The 22350-nt window shown below is 30.2% G+C and overlaps 3 protein-coding genes across 3 annotated transcripts; 1 reads left to right on the top strand and 2 right to left on the bottom strand.

Moving 5' to 3' along the window:
• Nucleotides 1-3182: 3182 nt before the first annotated feature.
• LOC125065915 lies at nucleotides 3183-10220 on the top strand. Its single transcript, XM_047673773.1, has 9 exons — nucleotides 3183-3197; nucleotides 3655-3727; nucleotides 5887-6064; nucleotides 6852-6975; nucleotides 7045-7191; nucleotides 8488-8689; nucleotides 8843-9018; nucleotides 9344-9448; nucleotides 10077-10220. The coding sequence occupies exons 1-9, from the start codon at nucleotides 3183-3185 to the stop codon at nucleotides 10218-10220; spliced, it is 1164 nt and encodes a 387-aa protein (XP_047529729.1).
• A 510-nt stretch (nucleotides 10221-10730) lies between these two features.
• Nucleotides 10731-16492, bottom strand: LOC125065676 (putative inorganic phosphate cotransporter). Its single transcript, XM_047673440.1, has 9 exons — nucleotides 16217-16492; nucleotides 15873-16069; nucleotides 15556-15792; nucleotides 15270-15479; nucleotides 15020-15187; nucleotides 14424-14640; nucleotides 12248-12369; nucleotides 11489-11605; nucleotides 10731-11046 (listed from the first exon to the last, which is right to left on the bottom strand). The coding sequence occupies exons 1-9, from the start codon at nucleotides 16329-16331 to the stop codon at nucleotides 10822-10824; spliced, it is 1608 nt and encodes a 535-aa protein (XP_047529396.1). The 5' UTR covers nucleotides 16332-16492; the 3' UTR covers nucleotides 10731-10821.
• A 1366-nt stretch (nucleotides 16493-17858) lies between these two features.
• Nucleotides 17859-22350, bottom strand: LOC125065914 (putative inorganic phosphate cotransporter). The gene is made up of 9 exons (XM_047673772.1): nucleotides 22251-22350; nucleotides 21913-22109; nucleotides 21581-21817; nucleotides 21300-21509; nucleotides 21060-21227; nucleotides 20651-20867; nucleotides 19660-19781; nucleotides 18665-18781; nucleotides 17859-18096 (listed from the first exon to the last, which is right to left on the bottom strand). The coding sequence occupies exons 1-9, from the start codon at nucleotides 22348-22350 to the stop codon at nucleotides 17872-17874; spliced, it is 1593 nt and encodes a 530-aa protein (XP_047529728.1). The 3' UTR covers nucleotides 17859-17871.

The raw sequence follows: 22350 nt of genomic DNA, 5'->3' as shown, positions 1-22350 counted from the left end.
TATTCATTCTGTTACTTAGCTTGAATCTGTAGGACTAAGAGCCTACTGTGATTTCTAGTTTTAATTGTATTATATATGTGTAACGTCAGCACCTACCATCTCACTGACGTCAGCTAACTTTTACAGTACACAAATTCCTTATTGGAAACCGAGCTCTAAGAATTGGAATAAAGGAAAGGGAACTAGAGCGCTTCTTTAGCAACAAAACAAGATCCAACGTCTTAGATAAAAACATGTACTGGACATCTCGAATATAAAAAAGTGGACTGTGATTTACTTGGTACGGCTTTGTCCATACTCTTCTGGGTAGGTACCATCAACTCATAAGATATTCTACCGCCATACAGTAATACTTAGTATTCTTGTGTTCCGGTTTAAAGGCTGAGTGAGCCAGTGCAACACGCACAAAGGATATAACGTCTTTCTAACGTTGGCAGTGTATTGACTATGTAAAATATGGTCAATATTTCTGACACCACGAATGTCAATGAGTGGTGGTTGAGATACCAGAGTTTTATTTTATAACAAAAAAAATAGTCACCAATATATATGGTAAAAAATATACACCATAAAAATGTGTCTTTTCAATGTAGGTACTAGTCTTAAAAATTATTATATTTTATGAACATAAATGATTGCTTTGGATATAAGATGATTTATGTGTATGTTCATCGAATTATACTTAAAAAGATAATAAGAACGTTGTTCTTAACTACTAAATTGATAATCGTGAAACTAAACTAAACTGAATATTACGAATGAATAACAATTTCGCTGTTTTTTTTTTTTTTATAAATGCATACATTTTCTAGTACCTCTCGACGGCACGCTTCGGAGCTGATTCTTTTGTCGTCAGAGACAAATCGATTTTTTTTTAGCTGTTTGAAATTGACTGGCCGCTTTGAATATGACATCAGGCGGTGCAAAGTAATAGCGCCGTTTTTTTATTTATGCACGCGTTGTATACACAGGAATCTAGTATTCACAGTCAAGGGATTTATATATTACTAATCTTTTCAATTTGATTAAAATAATTTGATGTAGGTACTTACTATAAAATATGCTAAGGCTATATCTTTTTTGGTTTCGCTAGAACCGTCTCTCAAAAAATCCTGGGTCCTGGAAATAAATTGGAGGAAATAGCTCGAAAACATCCTAATTGCCGCTTTATTCAGATCTTCCCGTGTGTAACAGTCAACTCAAGGCCATTAATGCATCCACGTGCCCAGAACACGTCCTTCTTCCGTACCTCAGTTGTACAATCTGCCGTCGCAATTTGGACCGTGATGGCAGGGGGAGGCTTAGGAGGATAGTGACTTATTTAAAACGAACATCACCTCTTATGGATCTATTCTAAATAACATATTTTATCTTTTTTTGAAATAATTTATAAAGACAAATTACAGTACATTCCACATGAGTTAAATAATATTGACGCATTCAACCGCGTGTGGTCTTTTCATAAACACATAATATTTTTAAATAATGTTTCACGGCTCAAGCGTGTAGTAGGCATTCATTTCTGTCAAAAACTATTTCTTGGCACAAACGATTTGTTTTTTAAATATTAAAAAGACAGTTAAACGCCTCTCTGGCGTAATTTTTAGTGTCCGTGCCAATTGAAGCATTGATGATTTTTCAATATGAGATCATTATTATTTGGATAAATCGGAAGCGAAATTCGTTCAACTACTGTAACCATTTCACAGGTAACTCGTGAATATATCTACGTCTCACTCCATGGAGTACAAAAATAGCTTTGTTTAATCTTATGTTTAATATATTAAGAAATATATTTAGATACAACTTATTAAAAATAACATTTTCGAACATACATAATATTTTATTAAAAAACTTAAAATAAACGTAACAAAAATTGAGTTTGATTTGTTTGGAACACGATATTATTTAATCATACTAAATTATTTTAAAAGACATATAATGTATATCAACAGAAATTTAAGTACGAGAACATCTGCTAAAAATGTCTATGCAAACGGGTACATTAAACTCTATGTGAATATGTGAATGCATTCTCTGCTAAAGAATATCTATTGTTGACAATGCACTGAATGTATACAAAATACAAAAGAAGTAAGTGCCCATTGATACTACGTATAGCGAGATTAAGGTTGAAATAAGAAAGACACTAATTGTTCAGACGCTGACACGAAAGTGAAATAAATTAGTCACGATTTTAGTGGTCTAAAACAGCAAGGCAGCCAGTGGGTAGACACAGGTATGTGATAATTGAGGAGACTCAATTGTAGTTTTATATGATCTTATAATCATCTAGAAATATAGGTCACTCAGTCGTATGTGGTCATAACTATTTTCTTTTTTTTCTGGCTTTTATTTGTGCCAAAAAGGCACAGATTATTTCACCAATGTCACGTGCGATGGAGAAGACACGGTAGAGATTGATCGATGCGGCATAACTTATTATATTTAGAGTCATAATTAATAGACATTTCTTATTATGAGGCAGTTTCGATGCTAACAAGTAGTACTGGTTTTGGCGGAAAAATAGCAGATAAAATAATATGTGATAAACTAAAAAGACAATACGGACCACTCCATGGAAATGATCATATATTATGAGTCGACATTTTAAATTTATTAGTGAATGTCTGGCATATAATGTAATTACTATAATGGTTCTTTGTAATTAACCATTACGACACGCAGGCCACCTCCTGTAATATACCAGAAAGCTCCACGTATTTACCAACGACAATTGTACAAAGTTTCAATTCTATCAGATATACAAAACATTAACCCATAGAATACGTATAATAATTAGTATTAAATTAGTATTGTATTTAATTGTAACATTTAATTTTGTAGGGCTAAAACAAATTTTGAATGAAACATTAATAACTTAGTCAAGCCACACTAATATGTACATATAAATGTAAAAAGTGCTAATACATTTTACCATTAGTACCATATAGGTTCAACGTACAATACCAAAAAAGTAAAATCAAAAATATTTATACATATACAACCTTCTTTGTCATCGCGAAATGTCAAAACGGAATGGATCGATCATTGTTTACATGTCGTCTTGGCAACTGTTATAAAGTTGCATGTTGTGCTGTAAAAGTAATGGATTAAAATAATTTTTGATGAAGACTTAAACAGATCAATAAGGGAAAGGTAATTCAAGCGGATCACGCGATATGGCCGACTCTAAGGTAAGGTTAACGTTTTTCCCCTTTCAACTTAATTAATGTGACTTACGTGACATGCGACTACCTTCTGTATACCGAACCACTCCCCTAAGTGTACTAGATCTTTATCCTTATTAAAATAAAGGTGAAAATGCCATAAATTCATAATTCCCAACGAGACTACAGTAAATTTCCATTTATAGAATACTATTTACCAGTTCATATATCTTGAATGTTTTATAACCGCACCCGTTTCTGTGTAATTATTTAAACATTTTATAACGATGAGTAGTTGAAAAATTAAAGTGATAATTACTTAAAACATTACCTCGTATTATATTATAAAAAGAATATTTTTCTTTACTTTAAAATGAATACCTAGAGATTAAAAATGCTATATTATTAGATATAATTTTATTCTAACTATATACTGTTATATTATTCTATGTAATACTTTTTATTAAATATTATTTTAAAACAGGAATCATCAAAAGCAACTAAGAGTAAAAAAGGAAAGAAAGAAGTTAGCGGTGATAGCTCAAGTGCATCGAGTGGTTTGTATAAAATAACAACAGAAAATAGTTTCTCCCCCTTTTTTAGGGTTCCCTATATCCAATAGTAACTATTATGAGATCAATCTCTTTTCATTTCAAAGCATTTTTATCCGAACCATCTAGACGAAAACAGTTGAATTATTGTAGATACTTACAAAGAATTTTGTGACCAGATTTATGTATTTAAATTTTACTAATTAATAAATCAAATCAAATCAATTTTATTCAAGTAAACTTCACAATGACACAAAACAAACAATCGTGGATATTAAAATACTACCACCTTACCATAGTATGTATATCAGCTTTTATGGAATACTTTTGTATATTCTTCTGTATAAACATCATATTATCATAAATATATTGTGAAGCAGCCGTTAATACACCTATTTCTTTAAATTTTTCGCGTAATGATGTCCTAGAGCTAATATTGTAAATATTTCGGATAGTTCTTTTCTGGAGAATAAATACTATTACAATATCTGCTGCATTACCCCATAACAACATTCCATATGACATAAGACTGTGAAAATTACTAAAATAAACTAGCAGTACTTATGTCCGTGAGTTTTCTTATTTTTTTTTATTGCATAAATGGCACTACTTAGTTTCCCTGCTAGGGCACACAAATATAAATATTTATAATATTTATATACTACTGAACCTTAAATTAAAAAAAAAAGTCTAATTCGTAGTTTTGCAGAAAATCATAAATGAAAATAAATGTATGTTTTACCACAGAAAATAGGGAGAAAACATCTCTAAGCGGGTCCAACTTTTCTTTGCCTTTTTTTTATTATGAAACCACGCTAATACTCGCGATTCACCGTCGTGGAATACGTTTTAATTTTCTCTTGAGCTTTACTTGCATTTTTATAAACCTCTTAAACGATGAAGGAAAACAGATAAATGTTTATGAATGCACTTGTTTATACAATTGCTTATAATATAAGAACTAACAAACTGAACTGTTTCTTATAATAGTATTATTAGATAGTAAATTAAATATATGTTCAACCATAAAACCGAACCGTTAAGATAAACTTCAAAAATTTAACGTTGAGTATAGAGCAGTGTCTGCGCGACTGAGATTTGCTCTGCTTTAATAATATAATAGTTTAATGAAAGTATTTTTATTGTGAATAATAAAAGGGAAACTTTTTCTTAATATAATATTTGAAACAAATCGTTAGTACCGTTTTTGAAATACTCCAAATTAATTTATGTATACACAACCGCAGTTGCTCGTTTTATGTTATAATATATGAAATTCTAAAATGTATATATGAAATAAAATATTACTTAAAGCAGACTTCTCTGTAAATTATATTTCAAATTATTTTTCTCAAGAGAATAATGCAATTAAGGAAGCTTTTTGTACTTGTCTACGGCGATTACAATGTGTTTATAATTTAGGTTGATTTACGGAACAATTAACAAAGAACAGGTGTTTGTAACATTCTTTTCTGAATTAATGTTTCGTCTAAAATTAGTTCACAAGCCGTTAATTATAATTTCGTTTTCGTAATAAAGAAAAATTAAAAAAATATCCCTCAAAGGAACGACTTTTTCACTGATTTGAATTTAAAAAAAAAAATCTAAATTCGATTTCTCGAAAAATGTTCAAATGCGGGAAAAAACCTTTAGAAGAAATAGGACCTTCTTACAAAATATCAAAACGAAGTTGTGACCTAAATTTAATAAAGACATTCCGTTTCCAGTTTTCTAAACTTTATTCTTACATAATATAAACAATACACGGTTACTAAAAAAGATTAGTCAGTAGTAGGCAACTCTTTTATAGTAAAAGTTATATAAAATACTTTTTACAAGAGATTACGTTTTCTCTATAAAAATCTATGAGATTTTTATAGAATAATTAACAAACAATACAACATAGAACATTCAATAGTTACAAAATTCATCATTGTTCTAGCATTATGATCAAGGTATTTATGTTCATGAGTGATTTTATATAATATATTCTAAAAAATGGTGATAATTTTTTAAATAAAAAAACATACATAATAACTTTTGGGGTTTTTATCTATATATTTTTAAAAGCTGAAGTTATACTATCCATAAAATTTTAAAGAGCACTAGAGTGGAGTATGTCTGATCTGTTATAGTTTGTTTTATATTACAAACTTTTATTTAAGTAACCGAAGAAAATATTGACGATGAATCGTGCGGTCAAATTGGACAAGGCGTTGGTACAGCGGCCGTTTCTATCAACCGAGATGAATATTTGCAAGCTTATCGAGATCTTATGTTTGACCGCAGCCAATTGCAAATAAAGAATAATTTACTTCACCGCCGTCTTGCTGAATATTACAAGTAAGGAATTAAATTAGAACAAAAATCTTGACGTTTAGAGTAGAAATAAAATATTTCAATTGAAATGTTATAAAAAATAATAATATATATTTTGACACAAATCTCACTTGTCTGGCTATCTATGTTAAAATTCGAGGAGTGTGAAATTCCGTAGTGACAGCAAAGTATAATATAATTCAAAAAGGTAATAAAAAAACGATTTACCCTCTTTTAATTCCAGATAAACAATTTTATTGATTGCTTGATTTATACCAATCACTTGTTACCGACTTCAGATATTTCATTGTTTTAATAAACCGGAAATATACAATATTTTAATAAATCACAAAAACTATATCCTACAAATATTTTAGTTTCTCTATTGATTCATTCCGCTTAGATTGAAATATTTATTTTGATTAATAACATGATTTTTATTTAGACTCGAAATTGAACTTATAATAAAAGTCGAAAAACCAGCCTTTCGTTTTGCCAGACACCGAGCAAGAAAGGTGTGCTGAAAATAATAAAATAAATAATTATAATATAAAATTAGTAAATGTCTTTAAATATAATTAAAACCCTAAAGTTCCTAAAGTAATGTATAATAGTGAAAAATAAAGTTATATTCAGTTTGTGTGACTAAGATAATAAGAGAAGGCAGTAACACAAAATAGAGAATCACTTAAAAAGTTTAGCCTTTAAAAGTTCAACGCTTTTACTTTAACTTTTAATTTATTTTTCTATACGTGGTACATTTTTCTTTATAATATGAAATGTTTACTCAGTCTATTTCTTAACATTTCAGAAAGAGAAAACTTGATCACGTCTTGAAGCCTTTAGAAAACGCACCACATTTGGAGGAAAAATATCAGCAGAAATTGTTTGCATTTCAAGAATTGAAAGAAAAGGAAGAAATAGAAATTACTGACGTAAATTTTCAATTACTTTTCTATTACATATTTTGTTTGCGTATAGTGTAAAAATACTAATATTTACAGATAAAATCAAAATTACATATTGTTCAAGTTAAATATGCAGATAAACTAGAGCATGCTGAAAACAGTTTCAAGGCCCTTCAGACCTATGAACGTAGTACTGGTACAGGCCTTATTTATTCTAAGAAAGGCAAACCAATTGCAGATAAGGTAAATTTTATAACAACAAATAAACTAACATTTTTTTCGAAGTGATTGACACCTGGATACTATGACCTAAATAGTTCATCTTTGTCGTAATGGTATATTCAGTAAGTATCATTTTCATGTTCACGATAAGTAATCAGCTGTTTGCAATCATTCGGATTGCGACCAAATGGGATTGCTTAACGTGGTTTTAAGCTAAGATGGGAGCACTATCGACTATTTATAAACTATCACTATAATGCTTTATAGTGCTGGTGCACCTAATTATATAATAAAACTTTAGTTTTGCAAATTTGATTTTAATAGTTTTTTAAGATATATATATTTAGAAAAACTCTCATTTTTTCTAATATGAGTATACATGTCTAAAAGTTGTATTTTTAAATTTCGCCTTTTAATAGAAGGAACAAATCGGTCATATAAAAAGTCTTGGTTTGTAAGAATGCTAATCTGAACACATACATTAGTATAAATACCAATATACTAATGTATGTATAATGTTAGCATCAGCTTTATAAGCCGATGTTACCATCAATGCTATGAGAACTCTCTGTCAATGAGGGATGAAATGTATCTCTTTGCTCCATCCACTCCAATTTTATACAATCCGTTTATAAAATTTAGTAAAATTGATATTATTAATAATATATAAACACTTAATAATGTACTAGTTAGTAACTTACAGATCAAACTGGCTTTATAAATTCTATTCGATATTAATTTGAGTACTTGCCCTTATTTCTTTCGGAAAGATCCTCAAATTATTTATGTACTTAAAAAGCCAATATTATGTTTTAGTGATAATCGTCTTATGTACTACTTACAATTATTCCAGAAATTTTATTTTGAGTGGCCATGGTAGTGTACCTCGATGAAGTTTTATCCCCCTAAAAAGGGGGGGCCTTTTTTAATTTAATTTACTTTAACTTTATTTTCACGATATAATACAACTCAACATACTCTAAGCAGATTTATCTTCTATTAGATACCATAGACTATAAATTAATTCCAGTATTAATAATATGCTAAACTTGAACAATTCATATTAATTAAATGCCAACCCTGTCATTATGGCTGATAGCTTCAAGTTAATTTTGTCTTTAGATCTTGCACTGTTATTTCCTTGTGGAATACCCTTACAACTTTATGGTGAATTTTTACTCGTAAATGTATCCAAATCCGTTTTCAATTACAAATATAAATACACTGCTTAAATGTTAACAAAAAATAAACAACAACAAAAACATATTAAAGAACAGATTGCTTTTGTTCTCTTAAGTCGAATTTATTTTCTTTCAGACTGTTGAACGGTTTCTAACTTTACAAAGGCGCAAAAGCGAGCAAGCATCGGCTCTTTGCCTTCGATATATCAGAGCGAGGAACGCTGTAAATGAATTAGATTCTATTGTACGTAAATTAGAAATGATCGCTCCGGGGCTCAATGTAGCTCAATATGAACAGCTGTATATTGACAAGCAAAATTATTTATCAAAAATAGAAGGTAATTACTAATTATCAATAATTTATTATAATTAGAATATTATATATCTGTAATTTATGAACTAAAAATGATATTTAGATGTTAGAAAATTTTGAAGGAGTATTTTCTTACTATATATATGAATATAATAAAAAAAAATTATTATTTTTCTAGAGCGTGAAGATGAACTTATTAAAAATCGAGTGAATTGTACTGAACATAATCAAATGCTAGCACACATAAGAGAGAAAATGCATCATACCGATGAAGTCATTGATTTTACTGAGTGTGATTTTGGAGATGCAGAAATTGAACTAACGAGGGCAAGAGAACAATTGGGTGAAGTAAAGGTATCATACGTATTATAATAAAATCGTAATGTAAACAATTTAATTGGCATACACTTAAAATACGCTGATCGTCCACAAAGTAAAGTCGTAATGTTATTTTTTTTATTAATTTCACGAATTTGAAGAGGGTTGCCGACAAAAGCAATCTAAAAACTTTGTAAGAAAGACAACATACATTTCAATTACAATACACAAAATATACACTTTTCTCCCTTACAAAGCTAGAGGCATTTACAGGCTATATTAAAACGATAAATCGCTTAATATAATTTATATTATAAATAAATTTCTTACCTAAATATTGTTAACTAATATTTATTCACAGAGCAAACGCGATCATCTTCGTTGGGACCTGGAAAGCGAGCGAATAAAAGCCGGCTTACTAACCAAAAAGGATTTGTTGCGTGATTTCCAAGACGCTACCGACGAGGTAAACATTTGCCATGCTTCATATCTATTAGAGGCTCGATTTGAAATTCTAGTTTAGAAACCGTTTCGGTATTAAGTCTCATGAATAAGAAATTGGATAGAATTTGAAATGATAATTAGTAACTACCGAAGGAAACGATCAATGCTTTGTTTATGTTTAGTCTATTTTCTGATGTTATATAACATTAACCCTTAAATCATATTTGGCAAACAATAGCCGTCTGTCATAAATACGTGTATAATAGTGTTACCAAATCATGTGTACCAAACTTCTGGACGATTCTGTTCAAATAATCAGCATCTTTTGAGTCGTTAAAACAATACAAATATAATTGTATCAATTGTGTTCTCATTCATATCGGTTTAATATTATATTAATATAATTATTGCTTATATTTATTTTATATTTTCAATACATATTGTACGATATGACAGTGCATGGTGAGACTACCTGTAAGTAGGAGAACTTAGGTCTAAACTATTTTGAAATGTATTTATTTTTTTATTTTAATGAAATAATATAAAGTATCTTTATTCGTATTCAGTTGGTTTTCCTAATGAAAATATAATAAAATAAAATGTGTTTTTGCAAATCTTCATATGTATTACAAATATATTTTTTTTTATAGGTTGTAAGACTTAAGGAAAAAAAGAAACTGCTCCAAGCTCAAATAGCTGAAACCTCGAAGCAATTAAGAGAAGCCAGAACGCGTATGCAAATAAACCAATCCTCAAAAGCTGAAAGTAGCAACGACTCAGATTTCTTACTTTGAGAAAATATGTTTATATAATTTAGTTATATATAACTTCACGTTACCATGTTTGGGAAATTTTATTGAATTCAAATATATATATATATATTTTATAAGATAAATATCGTCTTTATCTCCAATTTCGTATTTAATCGCTTATATCGCAATAAACACCGTGTACAATTATTAATTGTTAATAATAATTTGCATAGACGTTGTCTGCCATGTTTATACTATAATCTTCAACATCACGCTTCATCATTTGTTGTCAGTTTTATGTTCATTTATTTCGCAGTTTTCTATCAGGTAATGCAAAAAAACATCTCAATTATTCTTAGAAATTTAAATAAATAAAAAAAAATCACAAAAGACATCAAGCCCCTGTAATAATTAAGCAGCAATTTTGTTTAAAGGAATGTTTTGCTCTTTATTTTAAAATATACTTAATTCACTTAATGAAAAATCAAATTATAAACAAGAATAAAAATATCTAATATTTTTTAATTTTACAATAACATTAATATCTCTTAATAACTAATACCTTTAAAATAAAACTATTGGTTTCTGTATCTAAAAGTTACATGAGAAAGTTATGCCTTATTAGGTATAATTATAACGAAAATTAAGAAATCTCTTTTGGTATTTTTTTAATTAATTCAGCGTCTTGAGAATTCGATGCTTCATCGCTTGTAAGAGAACCATGTTTCCATCCAGGTGGATAGCCAAACTGTCTGACGTCATCCCACCATATCTGATCTACTTCCATCCAGATGCAATACACGATGTTTGTTCCAACAAGCATTACAAAACAAACCCAAAATGCCATTCGCCACTGTACCAAGGTCGACTGAAATGGAAAAGTTTATTTTTGTCAGTAATAATTCATTTTAGATTTGAATTTAAGAATGATTATTTTATTAAAGAGTAAGCTTATTATATATAGTATATGTAGGTGGAATAACAGGCAAACAAGACACCTGATGGTAGGTGGTTGTCCCATGTGCTTGTAGTTACACTGGCTCATTCACTCTTGAAACCGAATCACCACAATACTACGCTGCTTAGCGGTAGAATATCTTATGAGCGGGTGGTACCTACCCGGTCCTACTACCAAGTGAATTATATTCAAGGATTAAGAGATGTACTTTATTTATATAAATAGTTGTTTTCCATTAAAATTAAAGATAGGGTTTTTGGTTCGAATATCTATTAGCTAGAACATATTTTTAGCGCAATTATTTTACGATACAGAATATAAAAAAAAAGTATCTTTAAAAGTATTTACTTACATCAGGCGTTAAAAGTCCAATCAAATACGGCGTTATCATTCCGGAAAATGTGGACGCAGTATTTATAAACGATGTTAGGCTTCCTGAATAGTTAGGCGCCATATCCAATGTATTTACCTGTTAATATGATATATTTTATAACAAAAATGGCAGTGAAAACATTTACGCAATCATATATTCTCTTAATGGTTGAACCACCATATATATATATATATATATAACAGATTTTTACTAAGTGAGACCTTTTTATTACTTATAATTTTTTTTCTATTACGGGTCCCAGAACACTCCATAATATACAATGTCAATAGCCTAATTCTAATCGTAGAAAGATTAGCGATTAATAAATTTAAGATTTATAAATAGCCCAGCACTACAAACAGTTCAACATTACAAACAGTTCTTGATTAATATTATAACACAACACTATTCCATTTTAATTTTACTTCAGAAAATCCGTCAACAACCTTGCCAACATGAAAAATACAATTTTTCACGAATTCATAACGAACACCACAGATTATTTAAGAACTCAACTTGTCTATTACATGCTCCTCCTGTGATTAGAACATTGGATACCCGGCAATACAAGAGGGAATAGAACCCTAAAACATCATCAATAATGGAATCCAAGATCTTACGACCCTTCTTCTAAAGATTACTCCGTCTTACTCATATAAATTAATGATAATATTATAGGTTAACGATTAACTAGAGACAAATTTATATAACAAGATATATAAATGAACCCATTTTTACCTTCATACCGCTGTAATATGCACCCATAAGTCCCATTGACATAATAAAGAAGATTATAGCTGCGTTTCGATCACATCCAGAATATGAAGCTAGGATAATGCATATCGCTGGGCCAGTCGCAGCTAAATATGAGAGATATTAAAAAAAAAATTGATTCTAGGTAAATAACCTATTCATCGAAATGTTTCGTGTAAGAAGGTACACAATAACGGTCTGAATTCTGACAAAATAAAATAAGGGACATACACAAGCATATTAATAATTTATGATATTAGTAACATAATGGTTTTCTAAGCATAAGTCTGGAATATTAAGGTACCCAAACGAAATTCTATTTTCATTCTTATATTGAAGATAAGACTAAAATTATTTTCGATCAAATCTTCAGGATCCGCTAGAAATTCCTTTTTTGTATATACATTACATTTTATCATCATAATTTTAAATTCGTTCGTATCATTTATTTCGTCTTCTGATCACTAATTGATCTGTTCATTTGTGTAAAAAATGTCTTTGCTCATTTTAAACTTGGTCCATATAGATACTACATGTTTGCCAGGCGTTTTATCTCTGAAATTTTTCATTTGTTCTTCTATCCTACAGATGTCATTCAGACCAAGAACGTTTCAATTAATATTATTAATATAGTTGTAAGATTCTTAAGAATCTCTGGAGTTCTTAAGGTAAGAGTATAAAGTAAGATAATTTTTATGTCATTTTTAAATCCAGTTTCTTCATGATTCTTATTGTGATTAGTGTTCGTATAACTGATATTTGTAGATAGGTAGAAACAACCGACATATTTATTAAATGTTATAGTTTTCAATGTTTCATAGATGTATTGATTTCTCTTCGAGGCTTCGTCGAATCGACAACGCAGTTTTGAAAATCTCGTGATATATTTTGCATGTGGCGAGGTTCCGGGTTGAGCTCACGTGTAATTTTCATCAGATCAATCGCCTGTGAGACAACCAAGATAGCGCAGTTCTTACGTGATTAGGCTGTGAGACCCATTGCCGTGACTTTTTTACTTTAATGTGTTCATACAATTAATTATATTTTATCATTTTATGTAAGATATTAAACTGATGATAACAAATATCGTTTCCCACTTGAAATAGTATTTTTAATTATAAATTTCATTCAACCATTTAGCAGTTATAAAACTAAAATGATAGAGATTATGTTCGTAGGTCTACAATGTACTACAAATCCTTATGAGGTGAATACACTGGTCACTAATATCCTAATTCTTAGATTATCATTATGTTTATAATGATTGTTTGTTTCACTAAATATTGTATAAAATCCCTTTAAACAAATCAACCCATGTTGATTTCGCGTGAAAATATGGTTTTAATTAAAGGGAAAATTAAATAAATACGTGGTATTTGTTCATTTAAGCAAAGTAAACCTACTGTGAAATTATTGTTATTTAGATTAATGCAACGCAATATTTATTTCATGAAACTTTAGATACATCTGTAGTCGAAACTACGAAGGTTATTATTAAACGTGTTGTAGGGCTGTTGCAACATCTGCCTCTACGATACAATATTCTTGCCTTTTGATTTAATTCACAAGTCGAGGATACAGATGTTACAGTTTATGGCACTTTGTTGTTGTTTATCCAGAAAAAAAAACATATATTTAGACATAACACCATGCGACAAAGTGAAATTTTATAACATACGGAAATAAAAATTGAAAAAGACATTATAAAAGATCATTGAATTTAAAACCATTTAAATTAATAATGTAATCCACTGATAAAATTAAAAAAATATTTGAGTCGATTATATATTAGAGTATCTATCTACTTAACTAACAAGTCCAGATGTACGCTTAGGTATAGTGGCGTTTTAGATATAACAGTGACAAGGATCATGGATATAAAACGAAATATATTACGATATAGAGATAGATAATACAAGTGCACTGATTTGTCTGAAAATCAAGCATTTCCTCTTTTCAGCTCTTTGACGTCACAAGAGCAATTTCGTGTTGATAACGCATATAAAGCCAAAAGTCAAGTCTATTCTAGTCTTGCTAAGCTGGCTTTATCAAAGTATATCGAGAACCCAACAAAGTATATACTATTGTTACGAAACATGAAAGAATGTTTATTAAAAAATAAGTGATTTAAGTTGTTGTGAAATACAAAAAAATTACTCACCTATAGTTGTGTATATTTTTCTAGCAGTTTTTACGCTATGCCATTTTTTTCTTATGCTAAAGTCACAAATTATACCAAAAATAGAAGCGCATATCGTCATAGCCATAAAAGGTAAGCCGGTTAGAATGCCAGTGGTCGCAATATTGAATTTTAAAACATCATGCGTATATTTTGGGAGATCTGAAACTATAGTATACAGACCCCAATCGTGTCCCACCTTGAAAACAAAATCTTTACTTTTTTGTTGTTTGTATATACCTAATGTTTTTGAACGATGAATATGAATTTGGCGCGAATATTTGACTTTCAAATAAAATACAAGAAATACAAAATTCACAGTTAAGTGAAGAGTAACTAGATGTATATAGTTACTCTCAAATTAGAAGTATTAAACATCTTGGCAACTAAGATGTTAATATGGTCCCTTTGCCTTCAGTTACACTGTTTACACTCGCCTTTCCAACCGGAACACAACAATACTAACTATTTAATGGTACTATATCGGTATGTACAACCAAGTTAAAAGTTTTAAATTCATTCCTTGGTAAAATAAAATTTATATATCACATTAAATAAACGTATGGTTAGGTACTTACATTCGCTACTAGCAAGACCCATGCAGGCGGTGATCTTATAATAGCTTTCCACGGTACTGGATCTCTTTTATTAATATTTTTAGCTCTCGTCACGGTTTTGTTTAAATAATCTAATTCCTTTTTGGAAATAAATGGATGTGTATTTGGTTCACTGTAGCACAGAAAACTCTGGAATTGTCGTCAATTGTAACAAGTAATAATCACTCAAATATGATTTCATTAATCAGTACAAAGTATTTTTAAGACTTACCCAGAGTATAAACCAAAATATACCGAAACCGCCGAAGAAGTAGAACACATAAGCCCAATCTCTGCCATTAGCTAATAACAATCCCGACATGGTTGACCCGAAGATGTTACCGATTTGCCCCCCTCCAAAAATGATAGCAGATATGAATGCTCGTTCATGGGGTGGTATCCAACGCGCCATCATGTACGACAAGCCAGGCATCGTTGGGCCCTATAATTCGAATTCATTATATGTATAATATTTCCATAACTGTCTTGAAATAAATGTGTAACATACAAAACTATACCTCTCCCATTCCTTCTACGATACGAAGAATAAATAACCAAGTTGATCCACCCATTCGCGTTACGATTGGAGTTAAGAAAGTAAACAAAGCTGTACTAAGTAGACCAAATCCTAATACCCATTTACCCCCAAACTTTTGGGCCAAATATCCTCCTATAATTTGTGTCGTTGCATAACCATAATAAAATCCACTTAAAAGAAGACCCTGTGTCTTTTCATCCCAATCAAATATAGCATACTGCAAATTAAAGACATACAAGTATAAAATACGTAGATGTTTAAAATAATTGAAGTATTTTTCAAAATTTTCATGCTTACTGGATTTGTAACAACAGTTGTATTGTTACTTATACCATCACTAGGACATGCATCGGGATCTAAATTTTCTCTTCCGTTATTTTTGTGTTTCACCATTTGTGTAATAGCCATGTTTAAGGTTACACGCATAGTAAATGCATTACATATACCAATCAAGCCTACAATCGCAAATACGTAACGTTGAGGAATCACACAACCTGTGAAGTACAGACCATTGTTTACATTAAGTGATAATGACCTCATTTTGAATCTAACATTTACCTACTAATATAAGTGTTCTTATAGATAAAGATTCTAATCTTTCTTATATTTCTCTCTGATTTTGTTAATTATGTTCTACTTACATGATCTTAGTAATTTAATAATTGTTGAATCTTTTTTTCTCACTGTTTCTGCGTCTGCGTCGCTATTTAAGATCAAGACTTCACCTTTTTCCATTTTCAATTCCTCCATGTTCATTATAAATATTTAGATGTAATAAAATGTCATGAACTGATTTATGCATTTATTTTTGAAGATACTTAGTTCAACGGCACTTAATTTATCACTGAATTGAAACTATTATCTTTCACCCTGACTGGAATGACGAAGGCAAAAATTCATTTCAGAGTGGAAAGATGTAACCGACATCACTATCACTGGTGTAATCAATTGTTTAATTAAACTGAAAAGTAAGAAATACACACACATTGTCATGTGATTATGTATTTCTTACTTTTGGACTATAAATTTAAGTATTAGGCAAATTGTTTCAATTTCATCAAGTATGTGTTACGCCGTGTTTGTATTTATGTGTGATCATAATTTAACTTTTGATGAATCTTAGTCCTTCCCAAGTTAAATATTGTTGACAGAATCGAATGAAAAGGAACTTTTCTGAATATTTGTTCAGGAACTATTATATCAATTTGCTAACTTTGTGCAAATCCGGGTACGTTTTCTACCACCAAACAACAGCACGATAAACGGTTTCTTATTATTCTTATGGTAATTCATATAATAATATTAAGTTCCAAAAGTGCGAAAGTTTTATTTTTAGGAGTTTTTACACATAGGAGTTAATTCCTGTTCGTAAGTTGTTTGGTACGCGCAGTAGTTGTTTTTAATACATTTGTTATTCAATATATGAATATTCCATTTCAGCTTTTATATAATTTTAGAGAGCACTATATAATCTTTTATATATTATACTGATTGCATCTTTTGTAATTTTGAACAAAATATTTTTATAATTATCAGTTTTTCCAGATCGAGCGTTATAAATCTTCGTTAGTCGAATAGCTGGAAAAAAATCAATTAAGAGATCCTTGAAAACGAATACAAGTAAACCGCTGAATATGTATCAGTTTCATTTTTATTTGGAAAAATTAAAATTCGTCATTTAAAAATGTCATCGTTATGTATAAGTTAAAATTTATAGCACCATTTTACTGGAATTCATTGTTATGTACATAATATAAAATAATATAATATAATACATGACAATTTATCAAAACTTTCTGATTAAATAAATACCAACTTGGACGATATAAAATATATATTTTTTTCGATATAATTTTTCGAATAAAATTTACTGTGATATCTTGTGCTCAATTGTTTTCAGCTATCAATGAAATAAAATTAAATTGGGAAATAAAACTCCTGTTAAAATTTAAAAGCAATCTTTAACAGTATCTAAGTGTATTGCTATAAAAGCTTAGGAAAAAAGTATTTTATACTTACTAGTATAATACAAAAAAATTACATTGATAGTATGGAGCACATAATTATGTTTTCTATTTATTTCTCACATTTAATGAATGAATATTGAACATTATAATATTATTATTAACATAAAGTGTAATATTTAAGAAAAATTTAGGTTTAACAAGAAGAAACGTAATACATGTATGTGAATATGTTATTTAAATCGTGCTGATAAAATAATATATGACATTTTTTTCATCCTCATTTATTTTATTTGCTTATAAAAATCACCTACTAATTACATAATGAAAGTTTAAGGTAAGGCTTTCAATGGTTTTTCAATCAATTCGACGTCTTGTGATGTTTTTTCCTCTTTGTTAGTAAGAGAACCGTGTTTCCATCCTGGTGGATACCCAAACTGTCTGACGTCATCCCACCATATCTGTTCTCCATCCATCCAGATACAGTACACTATGTTTGTCCCTACAAGCATTCCAAAGCAAACCCAGAATGCTGTTCGCCATTGTACCAAAGTTGACTAAAATAAAAAACAAACAACAAACTACAGTTATAAATAAATAATTATAGCTTCTCATTTATATTAATGAAATAGTGTTAAAATTGTAAATACGTTTCAGTTCCGTTTTATTTGATCTGTAAAACAATTAATATAAATTAGTTAGTTTAGGCCGATCAATTAAATATTTTTTCAAAGACGTTGTCCCATGTGCCTTCTATTAAGGTTCACTCAATTTCTCAAAACACACTGCAGTAAAGTACAAGTTCTTGTCAAGTGTTTGTCAGTAAAATAGCTTGTCGATTAAGAGGTTTTTTAACGGGTGCGAGCAAAGCCCTACACCACATAAAATAATTAGTAATATAATAATAATGTTTCTTTTTATTCGTAAAGACAGACATTCGATAGTTAAAATATTGATATTTATATCTAAAGAGATTGTACATCCACATCATAGTCTAGAATGAGCGAAAAGCTGGTGTCTGAGTTAAGAATGAGAATGTCTTTGTCACCATTAAACATTTTCATTTGAACTAAACTCAAACTAAAATAAAATCTCTCAGATTTTAAAACAAGCATTATTACTTACGTCTGGAGTCAAGAGTCCGATCAAATACGGTGTTATTATACCGGCAAATGTGGATGCTGTGTATATAAAGGACGTCAAACTCGCTGCATAATTAGGTGCCAAATCCAAAGTATTTACCTATAAATAGTATATGTATATTATTGAATAGAACTGCAATGAATATTAAACTATTTGGCCGAATATGGGCATTTGGATATTGCTTAAAAAATAACAAAAAAAACACGAAAAGTTCATCACGCGACTTTTCTTAATGCTGAATATGAATGTGATTATTTCGAGAAAGTTATTCTATTATGAAGCGTAGCAGAAGTTCAACAAAAAACAACTTTAGCGAATATTTCGATATTCAATCTGAAGTCGAATATACAACACAACACTAAGCTATTAAAAAATAATTAAATAAAAGGAAATAATTTTTTAACGAAATGTTTTTGGAGAAAAACAAGCTTCAGAAACCCAATATAGAAAACGAAGTTCTTTTACGCGGCTCACGGTACAGTGAACTAGCAGAAATCGTCACTTCAGACAAAAGCGTTATGCCTCTCCAGACAACCATTCCATCTCTGTCATGTTCTCTCTGTCTCTTTCCTTTTTTATACTGTTTTATATAATATTATTCTAAAAATGATATTACTTTAATTAAAAGATTATAATTGTCATTTCTCAAACTCATTCTCAAACTTTGTTAGTTAATTTCAATGTGTCTGTAATTTAAAAAATAACAAAAGTAACCTCATTCTACCCACGTGCGCAAGTAAGTTCAAATATGAACTGTTTCTAATCCTATAGTGGTTTTAACAGAATCGCACTAAGGTGTCTAACGATACCATCTTTTTTCGCGTCACATAAATAGGTTATATTATATTCAATACAACTTTAAAACTAAACGTAAATATGCTGTACGTGAAAACATCGTCTATCAAAATCCGTTAACATATAAATCTATAGAGCGTATCAAAAAAAAACACGCCTAAATTAATTTAGGGTTAATTTACCTTCATACCGCTGTAATAAGCACCCATAAGTCCCATGGAAATAACAAAATAGACCATAGCTGCATTGCGATTGCAACCAGAATATGAAGCTAGAAGAATACATATTGCTGGACCAGTCGCAGCTGAATATGAAAGAAATTTATAACATCAATATAAATTCTTAGTAAATAATTTAATTTGGCAAATCATAATCAAATTTTCTCCGTGTAAAAACACCTGAATCGAATTTTACTAATTAGTTATATAATTGTTCTTTCCTTTATCATATAAATTCTTTCTTTAATTATAATATTGTTTGGAGGACAGGCAAATGAACCAACTGATGGTTAGTGATCACCACTGCCGATAAACATTGGCGTGGTATGAAATTCTAACCATCCCTCATAACGCCAATGCCTCGGTTGAGCCGAGATGGCCCAATGGTTAGAACGTTCCGATGTTTTCGGGTTCAAACCCAGGCAAGTACCACTGAATTTTCATGTGCTTGTATTTATAATTCATCTCGTGCTCGGCGGTTTGAATTAATTCTTAATTCAGGTTGAATGTGTCTAATTTCAACGAAATTCTGCCACATGTGTATTCCACCAATCCGCATTGCAGCAGCGTAGTGGAATATGCTCCAAATCTTTTCCTCAAAGGGAGAGGAGGCCTTAGCCCAGCAGTGGGAAATTTACAGGCTGTTAATGTAATGTAATAATATTTGTGACTGTTCTTCATTACACTGACTCGCTCACCCTTAAAAACGGAAAACAACAATAGAAAACATAGCAATTCGGCTGTAGAATATATTATGACGAGTGGGTGCTACCTACCCAGTAGGGCTTGCAAAACATGCTTATAAATAATTAAAACATATTGATAATTTTACATGTATTTATATTATTCCGACGGTCTTAAAAATGTGATTATTTAAATAATAAAACTAATGCCTACTTACTTGTATACATTATGATCTTCTGCTTTTAAAATACATTTGATTATATAAACTCACCTATAGTTGTATATATTTTTCTTGCAGTTTTCACGCTATGCCATTGTTTCTTGATACCAAAGTCACAAATAAACCCAAAACCGAAAGCACAAGTCGTCATCGCTATAAAAGGCAAGCCGGTTAGAAGGCCGGTGGTCGCAATATTGAATTTTAAAACATCGTGCGTATATTTTGGGAGATCTGTTACAATTGTGAATAGACCCCAATCGTGTCCCACCTAGTAAAATCATTTTAAAATAAGAAAAATATTTATGTCAAATATGTTTGCTGCAGTCTGGTCTTTGATATGAAAAAATACAGCGTAAATGTTTTATAGTAATAAGCAAGGAATATCATTGGACTGAGATACAATTATAATTATAAATGGTTGGCTTTTTCTTGAACTCAGAAGTCAACTATAAAAACCTACATTAGCCACAAGCAAAGCACATGCAGGTGGTGATCTTATAATAGCTGTCCATGGTATTGGATCTCTTATATTGATATGATTTGTTATCTTCACAGTTCTGTTCAAATAATCTAATTCTTTGACAGAAATAAACGGATGTTTCTTTGGTTCACTATAACACAGCACGCTCTGAAATATTGATAAAATATTAATTTAATACAAAAAACGCCGTTGGTAATAATGATTTCTGATTTATCTTACCCAGAGTGTAAACCAAAATAGACCAAAACCGCCGAAGAAGTAGAACACATAAGCCCAATCTCTGCCATTAGCTAATAACATTCCCGATACGATAGAACCGAATATATTACCGATTTGCCCCCCTCCAAAAATGACAGCAGATAGAAATGCTCGTTCATGGGACGGTATCCACCGAGCCATCATATAAGACAACGCAGGCATTGTTGGACCCTATAATTATAATCAAGTAGTAAATCATATTTTATTAATTAAATTTAAAAAAAATGTATATAAAAATATACCTCTCCCATTCCTACTATAATACGAAGAATAAAGAGCCAAGTTGATCCACCCATTCGTGTTATAATCGGAGTCAAAAAAGTAAATAATGCCGTGCTGAGAAGACCAAGTCCTAATACCCATTTACCCCCGAACTTTTGTGCTAAGTATCCTCCTAATATCTGTGTTGAAGAATAACCATAATAGAAACCACTTAAAAGAAGACCCTGTGTTTTTTCGTCCCACTCAAACATAGCGTGCTGAAAGAGGACAAAAAAAAACAATTGCAAACAAAAACAATTTTGATTAGGTCCAAAAATTTGTAATTTAAAAATACTGATCTCATCATACTTACTGGGTTTAGAACAGCAGTTTTGTTAAAAATTATTGTATCGCTTGGGCATGCATCAGGGTCGAAATGTTCTTTACCAAAATGTCTTTGTTTGACCATTTGTGTAATAGCCATGTTCAAAGTTACACGCATAGTGAATGCATTGCATAAACCGATCAATCCCACAATCGCGAATACGTAACGTTGAGGAATCACACAACCTATGAATTGTACATTATTATTTACTATTAACATGAACTAATATAGCTTTGACTAAATTGTTTTACATATTATATCTTATCTCTGAATATAAATAAAGCCGAAGGTTGCTTATTTTCTTTTTATTTTAGAGAATTACTTACATGATCTTAAGAATGATATAATTGACGAGTGTTTCTCTCGTTCTGTCCTTGATTCCCTACTGATCAATAAGTCTTCTCTGGTCGCTATTGATTCTTCCAT

Source organism: Vanessa atalanta, chromosome 8, assembly GCF_905147765.1.
Source record: "Vanessa atalanta chromosome 8, ilVanAtal1.2, whole genome shotgun sequence".
Taxonomy (NCBI): Eukaryota; Metazoa; Arthropoda; class Insecta; order Lepidoptera; family Nymphalidae; genus Vanessa; species Vanessa atalanta.
Note: the sequence above shows the minus strand (reverse complement) of the source record. Positions and strands in the feature narration are given on the sequence as shown.

Coding starts and splice junctions, on each gene's coding strand:
- LOC125065915 (XM_047673773.1), top strand. Junction 6,065..6,851: donor CGTCTTGCTGAATATTACAA/GTAAGGAATTAA, acceptor TTAACATTTCAG/AAAGAGAAAACTTGATCACG. Junction 9,449..10,076: donor TCCAAGACGCTACCGACGAG/GTAAACATTTGC, acceptor TTTTTTTTATAG/GTTGTAAGACTTAAGGAAAA.
- LOC125065676 (XM_047673440.1), bottom strand. CDS start 16,331: ATGAACATGGAGGAATTGAAAATGGAAAAAGGTGAAGTCTTGATCTTA. Junction 15,188..15,269: donor TATTTTGGTTTATACTCTGG/GTAAGTCTTAAA, acceptor CGACAATTCCAG/AGTTTTCTGTGCTACAGTGA. Junction 14,641..15,019: donor GGGTCTTGCTAGTAGCGAAT/GTAAGTACCTAA, acceptor TTTGTTTTCAAG/GTGGGACACGATTGGGGTCT.
- LOC125065914 (XM_047673772.1), bottom strand. CDS start 22,350: ATGGAAGAATCAATAGCGACCAGAGAAGACTTATTGATCAGTAGGGAA. Junction 21,228..21,299: donor TATTTTGGTTTACACTCTGG/GTAAGATAAATC, acceptor TCAATATTTCAG/AGCGTGCTGTGTTATAGTGA. Junction 18,782..19,659: donor CTTATTACAGCGGTATGAAG/GTAAATTAACCC, acceptor TACTATTTATAG/GTAAATACTTTGGATTTGGC.